General features: G+C 40.8%; 1 protein-coding gene across 4 annotated transcripts in view; it reads right to left on the bottom strand.

Annotated features, from left to right (window-relative positions):
* Positions 1 to 1,061: 1,061 nt before the first annotated feature.
* Positions 1,062 to 14,575, bottom strand: part of ccdc66 (coiled-coil domain containing 66) — a 35,733-nt gene continuing 22,219 nt past the window's right edge. For 3 of the 4 annotated variants that reach the window (XM_042089992.1, XM_042089994.1, XM_042089995.1), the window contains 4 exons: positions 8,108 to 8,160; positions 7,546 to 7,754; positions 2,958 to 3,079; positions 1,062 to 1,510 (listed from right to left, as the gene is read on the bottom strand). In XM_042089992.1, coding sequence (XP_041945926.1) covers positions 1,424 to 1,510; positions 2,958 to 3,079; positions 7,546 to 7,754; positions 8,108 to 8,160 — 471 coding nt within the window. In that variant the 3' untranslated portion in view covers positions 1,062 to 1,423. The remainder of the gene's footprint in view (positions 1,511 to 2,957; positions 3,080 to 7,545; positions 7,755 to 8,107; positions 8,161 to 14,575) is intronic. The other variant, XM_042089993.1, reaches the window with a different exon arrangement.

Genomic DNA, 14,575 nt, shown 5'->3' with positions numbered 1-14,575 from the left:
CTAGCCAGCTAGTTCCTATCTGACGAACGAGTAATGTGACAACGGCGTTCTTATGGAAACGTTGGTGCTGTTGCACTGGTTTGAATCCACAGTTTACGTGTTGAATTACAGAATAAAACGTGTTTTGCAGTGTTGCTGGTTTGTAGAATGTAGCACTAGCAGCTCGCTCAGTCTCGTTGCGAGTCCTGGCTCTCTTTGCTGATGACTGCCTCCCTCTCACCGCCAGCAATTTTAAACTGCGTGACGTAATACAAAAAAACATGGCTGACTTGGATGTGGGCTGGGCTTGATGTCAAGCCCCGCCTTCCCGCAGTCTGCAGCGAGATGCTCCTCCCCTTTTCTGTCATATTCAGTATGAGGGGTGCTGTCTTGACGCTTTAGAAATTGGTGTATATCCATTTAAAAAATACATCCATTATCCAAACTCATTTACATGACATGCGGTGTGACTAATTTTTGACGCTTCCTGCTGACTGCTGCAAGACGATTGGTCACTGACACCATAATGCAGCGCAATATGGACAAACTGTTACGCAGGGAAGGTTCAACAATTTATGAGTATAAATTCATAGACAATTGTAAAATGGCATAAGCTTAATTTAGAATTGTTTATGCTATTTATAGGTGGATAAACAGAATTTAGAGGTGCCTAAACACCATTTCCGAATTTCAGGAGGTGCGTAAATGGCATTGACGTGCATTTAGCCTGCAAGAAATATGTGAGATCATCTCCACCTGACGTGGAGACAAGCACTTCTCCACGTCAAAGACCGTTTATATAAATCTGAGCATTAGTGTGTATTTGAGCGTATGCACGGTCTGAGATCAAATCTGTGCATAACAACATTTTATAAATGAGGCCCCTGTTCTTGAAGTATGTCCAGAGGAGATACATAGTCTTCAGAATAATATAGCGTAGTGAACATTTGCCAACACAATTGGTAGTGGTGACCCCCTTTGCCTGAATTCCCTATGACAGAAATAAAAGTGACTAGCAAAATGGCTTACATGTAAATGTAGGTCCTTCCACATTTTCCCATTCAAGTAATAAAGCAAAAAGGTACTATTAAAATACTTTATTTCACATCAATACTTAATTTTAAGTCTGATCAGACAACACACTTCTGGTTGGTAGTCCAAGTATTCTGTTCAACAGAAAAGTCACAGACAATGTCAAATGGTTTCATGTTCATTGATGGTCTACAATAATTGTTACTGATACCACAAGTGCCACAAAAATATACACATTCATACAAATTACAAAATATAAATTCAGTAGCATTTACAGCAGCCTTATGACCACAGGTTGAGGGTAAAAAGTGCAAATGCAAGTACAGTAAACGCTTCCATGATTTTGTCCTGTTTAAAGTGCTTGTTGACGGATTTTAGAAAATAGAACTCCTAAGTAGCCGATGAGCCTGTGCTAGAAGTGGGCCGCCATGTTTGGTCCTTGACCCTGCAGTAGAGGATTCAGACCGGTCTCCAATTCCCTTTGCTTCTGCAGCAGACCCTGTGGAGGACATCCCAGCCCCAACAGATTAAGGCACATTTGGGTAAAAGGATTGTGTATGGTAGAATACAGTCCACTTCTAACCTCATCTTAACACATTATTGAGAGCACCTTACTGTAACACGCTGGCCTCCATAAATAGCTTGAAAAGAAAGGAATTACCAATTAAATTGTTCATCTCACTTTTATTAGTCTTAAAAACAGTCATGGAGTGTGGAAGCCTGTGTCGTGGAAAAACTAGTCCACTTTCGAATCCACTAGCAATTTATCACTTGACTATTACTAATTAGCACTCTGGGACAAAGCGTCCAAAGGAGACAGAATAGACAGGAGATCTCTGAAGACTGCTGAATCTTTATTCACCGTATTGCAGTGATAATCCAGTCTAAACAATGTTCAGACCAGGTGTCAAGCAATAGGGTGAGGTGAGATGTCATCAGATGGCGGCCCCCGATGAGAACTGACTAACAGGTGGCTACGACCTATCTTTTATACTCCTTAACCTTGGGGTTGGGCCCTCTCGCCACCCTCGAAAGACACCTGTTGGCCTATCAGCATCCACCAAGGTTACAACTATTGGTGGAACCCATTGTCTCATCATGCATAAATTATATGCAAAACTGTCTCCTTCTGGGTTTTTTCCCAGATTCTGGTTTTTTCCAGTTGTAACAGGGCTTCTTATCTTGCCACCTGTTACTTGGCCTTGCTGTTACCACCATTACATCATCCAATTACATCATCCTCTCGCTCTCGACCATCTAGTTCACTGTGAACTCCTTCACCTCGACCATCTAGCCAGGTGTCACTGTGAACTCCTTCACCCCCTCGACCATCCAGCCAGGTGTCACTGTGAACTCCCTCACCCCACTCCTTGACTGCTGGTCTGGTCTGTTTAAGATGTGTACAGGCCTTGAAGTCTCATAATAATTGCAGTAATATCAAAGTTTATAAAAACCATACATGCATCCGTTAAGTCATAGAAATCCACCACACCTGATTCTTTTTCAGTTTAATTTTAGGAGAGCTTTACTTTTGTAAACAAAACAAAAAAATACTGATAAGACACTGCCCTTCTGAATGGCACAAACTGTGTTCACATTTGATCAATACCGTTTGTATAAACAGTCAAAATGTAGTGAGTTCTATGGCGTCATTATAAAAAGATGAAATGTAGAATGTACTTGGAATACATTCGTTTCAAATCAAAGTAGAACTTAATTTAACACAAATGTTAATGAACAAAGAGCTGATGTCCATCAAGCAATGAACCTTAACAAGTAAATTGTCCATGGCCTAATTTTTAACATTTCATACAAGGTAACAATAAGGTCATAAAATGAGTTCAATGCCACTTTGAGTACATAATTACCGGTACGTTGGGAATGGTAGAGCTCAAATTACACAGTGGAAATGGACTAAAGTGCATTTGGCTTATGTGTCTTCATACCTGTCGGAGTTCAGAAAGGCCCTTGAGGATGGCTTGCTGCCTCTCGCGGTTCTTGAGCAGCTCTGGATGCAGCAGGGGGTCTCGAACAGCAACAGGTGTACTTTGTCTACTGCTAGCCACAACTGTCCACACAGAAGACATCAGTAAATTCTCATAGCAAAGACATATTATCAAGAAAACAAGCAAATTTGACTGCCACTGCATTAAAAGAGAATTCCGGTGTGATATTGACCTAAAGTGTGTTGAAACATGATACCGAGTGTGAACGTATGTCACATAGCCCATCTCGGCTTGTCCCCTTGGCCTAAAAACACTTTAGGTCAATATCACACCGGAATTCTCCTTTAAGCAAATTTGTCCTTTAATAAGCCAAATTCAAGATGGCTGCAAACGCTAAACTTTGTGAAGATACTGTCTGTATAAATCGTCTTGTAAGTAAACTACCAGTGCTTTTTCAAAGTTTTCAATGTCTCATTTTAAATGTCAGGGCCCTCGGAAGTCTACCAATGAAGTGTGGAGATACATTGAGCCTCGTAAATGGGTGCAAAACAGTGATTTATTTGCATGGCTAGCCCGATGCCGAAGCACCACTATTGAAAAAGCTGTTGGTAGCATCGGCTAACTAGCGCCAGATTTTGGAGTGCAGGGGACAAGCCGAGATGGGCTATGAAACATACGTTCACACTTGGTATCATGTTTCAATACACTTTAGGTCAATATCACACCGGAATTCTCCTTTAACTAGATGTACCGCATAGCGCCATTTGGTGGACAAACTATGTAACACCAATACTGGAAATGCAGCCTAAATGAAAGATCAATATTCGGTCTTCCTTTACTGAATTTAAAATTATCGGCCGTTATAATTGCCGATACCGTTAGTTTGGAAAATGCCTAATATCAGCCCGGCAATGAATCAGTTGGGCTCTAATCGTGTGTGTGTTCATGTGTGCATGTCTGTGCGTGTGTTCATGTGTGTTTTTTTGTGTGTGCGTATCTGTGTGTGTGTGTCTAGCCTGTGGATATGAGTGTGTGTGCTTGTGTGTGTGTATGCGTGCGTGCGTGTGTGTGTGTGTGTGTTTGTTTGTGAGAGAGAGTGTGTGCGAGACAGTCCTGCCTTGTAGCTCTTCTCCTCATCATCCTCTACCAACAACCCTTCGCTCAACAACACCATCTGCAGGCCGATGAGTATACAGTCACTAAATGTACACATAAATTAATTTGTTGAAAAAGGACAGTTTGGTGCATGGACACAGGGGCGCAGCTACCCATTTTTTGAGGGGTACGTAAATTTACGTACGTACATTTTTTTTTTTAAAAAACACAAACAACTAAAGTAAAACAAAAGGCCAATAACTTACATAATTTATTAGTGTAAATTATTATTTTTTAAGAAATTCTGACAATTTGAACTTGAAGCATTGTCAAATGGTGCATTGTCACTTTAAGACTTTAAGAGAGTCTAAACGGTTCTCATAACGTCTTTTTGCCAGCTGTTGCTCACAAAGGATAAGGCTGATCCAACTCTAGCCTTTGTTTGCCACATTATCAGCACAATATTAAGCTATTAATATTAGAATTGTTAGGAAATGGAAACATGTAATGAGTTGTTGCTAGCGTGACATTTCTGTTTGCAGTTTGCCATTAAAAGTTCAGTATGAGCATGGTAGCCACCTAGCTATCTTAATGGAATAGGTTAAAGGAATTATCCGGAGTAAAATACACTTTAGATCAATTTACGGATGATTGGGAGTACATACGTTGAGTTGACATCCAAATCATTCGGATGTGTTTTGAGAAAGTTCGATGTTACCGTTTTTAGTCAAAGCTCGTTAGCGTTGAAGAATGCTATTAAAACTGTCTCCTTAATTCCAAATGGAGACACAGTTGACCGAGTAGATTCCAGTGTAGTTAAGAGTAGGTAAAACTTGAGGCTGGCTTGCGAAAGAATAGTTCTTTATTCTGGATGTAACAACAGAGTTCTGGTAACCCTGTTGTACGCACAGCACAGCACAATGTTGCAAGGTGAAGCCAAGGTAAGAAACTGAAGCAAAGATCTGGGAAACTCCTGGCTAATTATAATACCAGAATATACATTCATGTCTGGGCTCAAATTGGAGGGGGGGAAGCGGGTAGTGATATAGCCTTATTCAATTAAGATATCTCTTGTGGGGGAACAATTAGTTAGGTACACCATTTGTTATTGTAAGGTGACAACATTCTGTCTGCTTACAATAAACGTCCTGTCCCCGCAGTTTCTGCAGTATTAAACAAAGACATACAGAAAACCACTAAAATCTAACAGCGTGGAAGTGAGAAGGGCATATTATTTCGCCACTACAAAACGCTATTTTTATACCTCTTCTACAGTTTTATACCTCTTCTACAGTTTTATACCTCTTCTACAGTAAGTGCAAACAACATTGCACTTACGTGGTAGTGAGTAGAGGGTCCCTAAAGCCAAACTGAAGTATCCCGAGGTCTTTATGTGGTCGGATAGAGAGTCCAGAATGAATTTCATCAGGCCAGTACCTTTCCGGAAATGTTGCCATCTTTGCTGCCATCTTTAGGGGAAAGTCCGTAGGAGTCGATTGCCAAGTGTGCTCTGGAAATTCACAATTTCGTCGCCGTTAAAAAAAACAAAAAAAACATAGTCCAGTATTTCTTTTGAAATTGAAATGAAGTTGTATGGACTGGACTATGTTTTTTTTTTTAATTGTGAATTTCCAGAGCACACTTGGCAATCGACTTGATGAACTCATTGATTAATTCATATTTAATTTACATATTATTCTCATAATTCCTTGTGTTAAAAATATCAAATGAGGGGGCGCTGTGGCGCAGCAGGCTACAGCACCTGTACCATGTACGGGTCCGAGTGACCACGGGGACCCAGGTTCGAATCCGACCTGCGGTCATTTCCCGATCCCACCCCATCTCTCTCTCCCACTTGCTTCCTGTCTCACTCTCCCCTGTCCTGTCCAAATAAAGGCAAAGCCCAAAAAAATATACTTTAAAAAAAAAAATCAAATGAATGAAATGCTTTAACCCTTAGAACCCTAAGCTGTTTTTAGGGCATTTTCACTACCTTTATTCATAAGGATTTATTCTGGTCATTGTAAGTGACACACACATATTATATATAGTTTATTTCAGCAGAGTCTAGGCTATCCGGATCTGCCATCATTTCATTTCACTAGCATTGATTTTATTTTGATTTTTAAAGAATTAAAATATAAAAATCATATTATAAAAATTCTTATATTTTGACCTATATCTCACCACAGCAAGCTCATAGCTCTACATGCATTTCATGTGTGTGTAGGGCAGGCTGTCCTGAAACGGGCAATATAATTGCCATGTTGGAGGGATACTCTGGGGCTGAGCCATTTACAGAAATATATGGTGTGTGATTTACGGAAATAAATGCCATTTTTTATTTAGCGATGAAAAATGACCATTCTGCGCTCCATATCTGTGACACGAACTGATCTGACCTGACTTGACCCAAGTTTGCCTGTTAGCATGTGTGACTATGGTGTATGCACTCATGATGATTCTCAACTTTTTACTGCATTGCCATGAACAAAGTAAAGGCAAAAAAAGGTGTTTCTTTGTTGAACAAATTGGGATGCAATGTGAGCCTTGAATTGGATGCCATGCAGGAATTTGCTAGGATCTCAAAACCGGATTATAAACATGTTTTGCCATAGAGAAACACACGATAGCGTTGGATTATAAACATGCTTTGCCACAAAAACAGACAAAAACGTGGGGTAAGTCCAGCTATATGAAGTTATTATTTTGCTGTCACTTCGTCTGTTTTATAACCCAGAAGGATGTATTTGGTATCAAATGATAGCTCTGTGTCTCCTCTTTCATCTAACATACGTGGCATATATATCCGATCAGGGGTCCGCGAGTAATTACTCCGAGAGTAATGGGTGTGCAGCGTTGGTTTGTGTACATGACGTTAATATTTTGCAGTCACTTCGTCTGTTTTTATAAGCCAGAAAGATCGATATCCATGGTACCAATGGATAGCCCTGTTTCTCCTCTTTCATCTGATATGCTTGCCATATCTATGCGATCACGGGTTCGCGAGTAATTCAAACGAGAGTAATGGGTGCGCGGGTGAACGCAGAGAAGTATAGACTTTAAATATGATGCAATTTTATTTAATTTCATGATTTTTTTTAATTTTCATACTTGATCGTACAGGCAAGTGCATAGTCTCTTTGGAAAGCCCCACTTCTTCTCTGTCATAAAATAAAGGTTTTATCTCGTTGTGATGAACAGTCGTGGAGCAATGTAACAGAGAAGAAAGGGTGGGTTTTTTGACGCACTTTGCGTCAATCGGGTTCTAAGGGTTAATACTATTTTTGCAATAGCTGTGGTTCTGCATAGTTGCTTTGATGTAGACTTCCGTGGACCTTCTTTACTCAGGATTTCTTCTCCACTCTAGACTATGTCAAGTTAAAGTAGCTGATGCTACAGTCTGATCTCACAAATGCCCACTCACAAATCCAGTTGACTAATCCATCTTGGCGACAGAGTGAAGGCTGAGTGTGCGTACATATTCACAAACCTGTTTGCTGTTTCCTCTGAGGTTCTTGTGTCTGTGGCATAGCCAAGGGGTCTAGCTGGTAGACCTCATCTGTGCGTACATAGGGGACATAGTCTGGCGAAGGGGGGGCATCACAAGAGCCTTCTGAACTCTTTTTGGCTGAACTGTGGGCCTGGAGCTGCTGCTGTTGGTGGAGTTCGAAGGTTGGGATGGGGGAACAGCACACCCTACTGGAGATAATTAATTATAAATCAACAGGACATATTCCATCTGTGTTGTACATATCTACAATACAAGTGTATATAACAAAGTTACCAGACATTCACAAGCAAAAAATCAGTCAGTTAGACAGATGTTAGAATCAGAGTCAGACAGTTTTCTCGCCTCAACTTCTCTTTTCTAACAACTGCAGTAATTTATTATTGTTTCAAGAAATTAAAATCAAATAATGACTGATGCCACTGGTAACAGGTGTTGTGCTTCTGATTCATATCATGATGGAATCTTGGGGAAAGAAATAACGAATGGAATTTGGGGTGAAATGGATTTAACAGGGCTCCATCTTAGCAGCTATACCACTTACCTCTCAGCATGGACCACCATGGAGTGAGATTTTGGTTGATCAGAAATGTCTTCCTGAAGTTAGAAAAAACAATTACTTGTATTGTTGGGATTAGAAAAGGTATGGCTTCTAGATTATATCAAATTAAATGTTAAAATTCATATGTAAAAGTAACATGCAGCATAATTAGTAGGCTACTGCTACTAAAAATGTCAAGACAGTCAACTTTATTGTCAATTCTGCTGTACAAGACATAGAGGGTTGAATTTCTCTCACGCCCACGATAGGGTAAAAACAACAGCACAATAATACACAAGCAATATAAGAGATGAAAAGGCACATTATGTATTCATTTGCAGAGTGTCTGCTGCTATTTGTGTGTGTGTGTGTTATGTATGTGTATGTTGGAGTATGATAGTCCAGTCTTCCAGGATTCGAAGACAGGGGAGAGTCCAAAGTTAGAGTACAGTCTTCAAGGTGGCAGAGGGGAGAGAGTTTAACCTCCTGACAGCCTGGTGAGCTGTCCTTTAGTCTGAGGTGCAGGCCAAAAGGCTCAATTGGGTTGGGTATTGTTTGAGTTTTAATCAATAACGGTGAATAAATCGATACCTTTAAAACGGTGCCTGAACCAGTACTGTGTTTCTACAATAAAATGGTCTAAAGCATGAATTGCTTATTGTTTTTTTATTGATAAGACAAATTTGAACATGAAATTGAACTGTTATATTCAATTTACTATCAATATCTTCTAAGCATAATAAATTCAAATGTTAAAACAGCTTGCCACGGATGTGCCATCATCATTGGCTCAAGAGACAGTTCCTACTTGCCTCAAGCAGTCTGTTATTGTTCCAGTACCGAAAAACAAAAGTCCATCATGTCTGAATGACTACCGCCCAGTAGCCCTGACGTCTACAGTGATAAAAGTGTTTTGAGAAGCTTGTGAAAAACATCATCTGCTCATCCCTCCCTGCCTCCTTCGACCCCCTCCAATTTGCTTACAGAGCCAACAGGTCTACAGAGGATGCCATCTCAAACCTCATGCACACCACCTTAACTCACCTGGAGGAGGGGAATGGGAATTATGTGAGGATGCTGTTCATTGACTTTAGTTCAGCATTCAACACGATAGTACCTCTCACCTTGGTCACAAAGATGAAGGCCTTAGGACTGAACACCACCCTGTGTCACTGGATATTTGACTTCCTAACCAACCGTTCACAAGTGGTTAGAGTGGGGGGTCTGACATCTGACTCATTAACCATCAGCACTGGTGCTCCCCAAGGCTGTGTTTTGAGTCCACTGCTGTACAACATCTACACACATGACTGCAAAGCCAACAGTAGTCATACCTCCATCATCAAGTTTGCAGATGACACAGTGATCTTGGGCCTGATTAGTAACAACAATGAACAGCTCTACTTGGATCAGGTTGATGAGGTGGCACAGTGGTGTCAATCTAACAGCTTGACACTGAATATCACTAAAACCAAGGAAATGGTAGTGGATTACAGAAGGCAGCAGCAGAACTACAGTTACACCCCACTAATGATCAGCGGGCAACCTGTAGAGAGAGTCACAAGTTTTAAATACCTTGGTGTCCACATTACTGAAGACTTAACATGGACTGTTAACACTCAATATGTTCTGAAGAAGTCCAGACAACGACTCTACTTCCTTCGTCAGCTAAGGAAATTCAAAGTTTCTACATCCATCATGAAGGCCTTCTACACTTCAGCGGTTGAGAGTGTTCTAACTGGTAGCATCATCACCTGGTATGGGAACTCCACAGTTAGAGATTGTAGTACTCTGCAGAGAGTAGTGCGCTCAGCTGAACGTACTATAAGAACTCAACTCCCTGCTCTACAAGATATCTATTCCAGAAGAGTACTCCTAAGAGCCCAAAAGATTCTGAAGGACTCTTCTCATCCTAACAATGGATTATTCCTACCGCTGAAATCAAGAAGACGCCTATGTAGTCACAAAGCCAGAACTGAGAGACTCAGGAGAAGTTTTTATCCCCAGGCCATCCGAACTCTGAACTCACACTATACTGACTTTGCACTCATTCACTCCTCAGCACTCATGACCCCCCCCCCCCCCCCCAACACACACACACACACACACACCTACATGACTTTTAGCACTTTTACATTCCTCTCCCTATGCTACAGACCTTTTATTTATTTTCTTATTTCATCACACGTCAAAACACACACACACACACGCACACACATATCTGACTTTCTCCAACTTTTGCACATCTCCATAGAACTTTTTATTTATTATTTTTGATTTCTCCTCCATCTATCTACGCATGTCCTTGATTGCCTAGCCTTTCTGCCCCCCCCCCATCCCCAACACACACAAAAAAAAAACACACACACTTACATCATCACTGTCATCAGCTCACATACATACAGCACACTGCTTGCTACAGTAAGCCTCCTCTACATACTTGCTGCACACTGCCCCCCCCCCCCCCCCCCCCCTACATACACAGCACATTGTCTTCAGGATCTTCTCCAACACACATCCTCTACATACTTACAGCACACTGCCCTCACCTACCCACACACACACTACACACCCACAGTCACTGCTCCACTCCCCTCCCGCCCACACACACATCTTCACTGTCATCACTCACATACATCATACATACAGTACTCTGCTTGCAATAGTAAGTCCCTTCACCATACTTGCAGTTCACTCCCCCCCCCCCCCCCCCCCCCTCTCCCCTACATACACAGCACATTATTTCATCAGGAAGCTTCTCCAACACACATCCCCAACATACTTACACCCCCCCCCCCCCATAAATGCACAAATAGGCTGACACCAGACATAATTTCACTGCATTTCTTACTTCCAGTAACTATATGCATGTGACAATAAACTTCCTTGTATCCTTGTATCCTTGTATGTACACACAATCCTTTCAAGTTTATCCAGTGTAGGTGGCTTACCATAAGGTATGTTAAAACGACTTGCCATGGAACTGTCAGGTCATGAACAACGGCATTTGCAAGTAACCTAATCTAATGTCGAAAGACTCTGCTTTCAAGTTCATTCAGTGTTGATGTAACACACAATAGTTTTAAACATGTTACAAGCACTTCATGGGAGTCAGTGCAAAAGGACAGTAGTTATTGAAGCTGGATGGAATTATGGTAGCTTTGAAGCATGTAGGGACAAGAGCCTAGCTCAGAAAGGTGTGGAAGATTTTGACCAGTAGCTTTGCAGGCATAGATACTGGGATCTCTTCACACTGGTTAAAGAGAGGCAGAGAACCTGGTCATGAAGAGGAGTTGTTTGCATCAAAGCATGCAAAGAAGTTATTAAGTTTCTTAAGCAGACATGCTGCTGGGTTTGTAATCTGTGATGTGATGGTGTGTTTTTGGAAACACAGTCTTTAGGTCTGCACGGTTGAAATCCCCAGCCAGGGTGAGAAATCCATCTGGATGAGCTGTCTGTTGCTCACTGTTGGCATGGTACAGCTCACAGAGTGGACCATTCAAGTACTAAAGTTATTTACCAAATACAATGACAGTACAAGAGACTAGTTCGCATCAGGGTCCTGTTTTCCCTGATGGGACTTATTTTCCAATAATGACTGGCGGACAATATATTGTCCCTTAGATAAATAAAGATTCTTTTGTATTCTATGTATTTTGCTATGTTTGCTTATTTACAGTGCCAAACATGAATGTCTCCATACTTGGGTGACAGGCTGGTGAGCAACTTCCACACAATCGGCAAGTTCATAAAACGTCCTTGCTAGCTCTAGGCCTATTCCTCTCCAATGTACAACAACTCCGGAGTAAAATGGGCAAGCTTTTAAGAGTGTGTCCATGAGAGGACCAGACGGGGTGACACATGCTACATCACCGATTTTGATGAAACTTGGACAGTTTGAAGGGTCCACCTAAAAACTCAAAAAGCCAAAACAGTACAAAATTTGAAACAACCCAGGGGGAGTTAGGACCGCCTCCTTGTTTTAGGGCAAAAAACCTCAAAAAAAGGCCCAAAATTGCATAAAATGTTGATATCCCTCCTGCTGTCAGATTTAAACACAACAAAGTAACAATCCATGCCATCAAAGGTCCATCCAAGGTTAGTTTAAAACTGGAGTTACAAGGCGTAAGGTGTGACGGGTGTCAGTCCAGGACTGCACATGTCCACTATGTCACATGCTTTTTGGCGAATACCCAAAAAATAGCAATATTCAGACCTGAATATCTCCGATGAGCAACCTCCTTTTTTCAAAATTCTTTCTGCACATGAAAGAATTTTGAAAAAGTCCATCTGTGGACTTCATAAATCAAAAGAAAAATGCTCGGTCTTTTTATTATTTTTTTCGTGGTAACCGCCTGAATAGTGTGATCCAGCCAGTGATTTCAAATACATATCTACTTCAATGACTGGTTGAAAATAATGCTTAGGTCATTTATGGTGGACAAATGGAGAAATATTATCATCAATCATGTCTGCTAAACAAATCCAAGCTACATTTGATGTCCTGAGTGTAATATATTCCTTAAGGTAGCTCAAAATGATCGGGTGACATACACCAGTATACCCGTAGGTCTAATTTTTGTAAATGTGATATCTCCAACATATCTCTGGGCTAGAAACAGTCACTTGGACTCAAATAATAACTTGTAAGATTTTGACAGTCAAAGGTCAAAGGTCAAGATCCCTGACATAATTGCAAATGTGATACAAACATTCACACTGGCCCTTTCTGAAACCAATCCCTACCAACTCCCCTAAGTTACGGTGTGCACTCAGGTGGGAATCACACTTACAGCTAAATCGAGTTCTCCATGTAAATGGGAAAATGTTGGAATTATTTTATCACTTTTGGGTGCTATAGGCTAGTTGGAACTGCTCACCTCAATGAACTATGATAAGCTATGCTAACAGTGGGTGCTTCAGACTGAGGTACTGCACACACACAGATGAGAAGGGTATGTATCATCTTATCTAACTCTGGCAGAGACAATAAGATAATTTCCCAAAATGTTGGCGTGTTCCTTTAACACTTGGTTAGGAGTGCAAGTGGCTAGGGAGAGAGTGTAGTTTCGGAAAGGGCCTTTCACTCACAGATAACAAATTAATTTGAATTTGATGGTCAAAGGTCATAGGTCAGGGTCATTGTGACCTCACATTCTTGTGAGGAATGCCTATAGGAAGTTTTTTTTTTCTTTCAAATTCGGCACACACAGTCACTTACACTCACAAAGATGAACTGATTAGATTTGAGTGGTCAATGTTACTGTGATCTCTCAAAAAAACCACATGGGCCTACTGTATTTTTACAATATCCTGGAAACACCTTGAGGGACTTATTTCAAATTTAGCACAACTTAGGCCTAGGCCCTGTACACACATAACCAGATATTTTATGTTTGGGTCTTTCGTCCACACATAAACAGTGTTTTAGCCCACACAGATATTTTTTTTAAAACCTTCTAAAGTAGGGCTGGGACAATGCGTCGACGTTATCGATGACGTTGACGCAAAAAATACGTCGACGCAAAATATGCGCGTCAATTCGTTAAGCATAATGTGTTGCGCTAAACATTTTTAATTTTACACCTTCAGTGTTTCAGACGTTGACTAATCTGTGGCTGGGGGCCACGAAATCATTGAGCTGTGCTTTTCACGCACGCAGCCTTTCCTTGCCCCAGCCACTCTCTCTTGTAAAGAGCCCGCTGCCCCTCCTCTGCATGTGCATTTAACAAAATATTCACGATTGTTGTTGCCACATACAGTAGAAGCATTGCATAGAACACGGCGGGCTAAATTGCTATTAAATCCGCTTAGCATCATGACCATGTTGCGCAAATTTGTTCAAAACTGCTGCATTGAAGTTAACTCTGCTAAGGTCTCATCACAACATAGTACACTGAGGAGACCAAACTAAGTTAAGTTATGCAATCAAGCAGTAACGTTAGAATACTGTTCGGATGTCAAGTTTAGCATGCTTACTTACATCTGCTTGTCAATTTCGTTACTCATGTAGGGCTCATTTTATTGACTCTGAATGTTTGCAAAATCCCGATGTAAATGGAAAAGTGTTTTCCAAGACTCAAAAGTGTTTGTCCCAAGAAGTACGAACCGTTATTTGAACTACGTTATGAATTGCATCCACACATCAGCAGCGTTTTAACTGTGTTAATGTTAATTGCAAGGATTCCCTCACGAACGTCGTCTTTAAGTGACAGGGACTCAATTAGACCTATACACTACTGAACTGAGCTGAATGCTACCTCTGACTAAGAATGCATTACTTTGCACTTGTATAGTCTTTTATTTTGGAATCTTAAGAGCAATAAACACATATTAAGTGGACTTAAGGAATTCATGTTTTTTTCATTCAGATATGTAAATCAATATGTATAAGTTGCTATTAGTCAATTAATGGGGAGATAATCGATAATCGAATCGAAATCGAATCAGACTGAAAAAATGAATAGCTAG

Source organism: Alosa sapidissima, chromosome 4 (assembly GCF_018492685.1).
Source record: "Alosa sapidissima isolate fAloSap1 chromosome 4, fAloSap1.pri, whole genome shotgun sequence".
Classification (NCBI taxonomy): domain Eukaryota; kingdom Metazoa; phylum Chordata; class Actinopteri; order Clupeiformes; family Clupeidae; genus Alosa; species Alosa sapidissima.
This window is presented reverse-complemented; position numbering and strand designations above follow the sequence as displayed.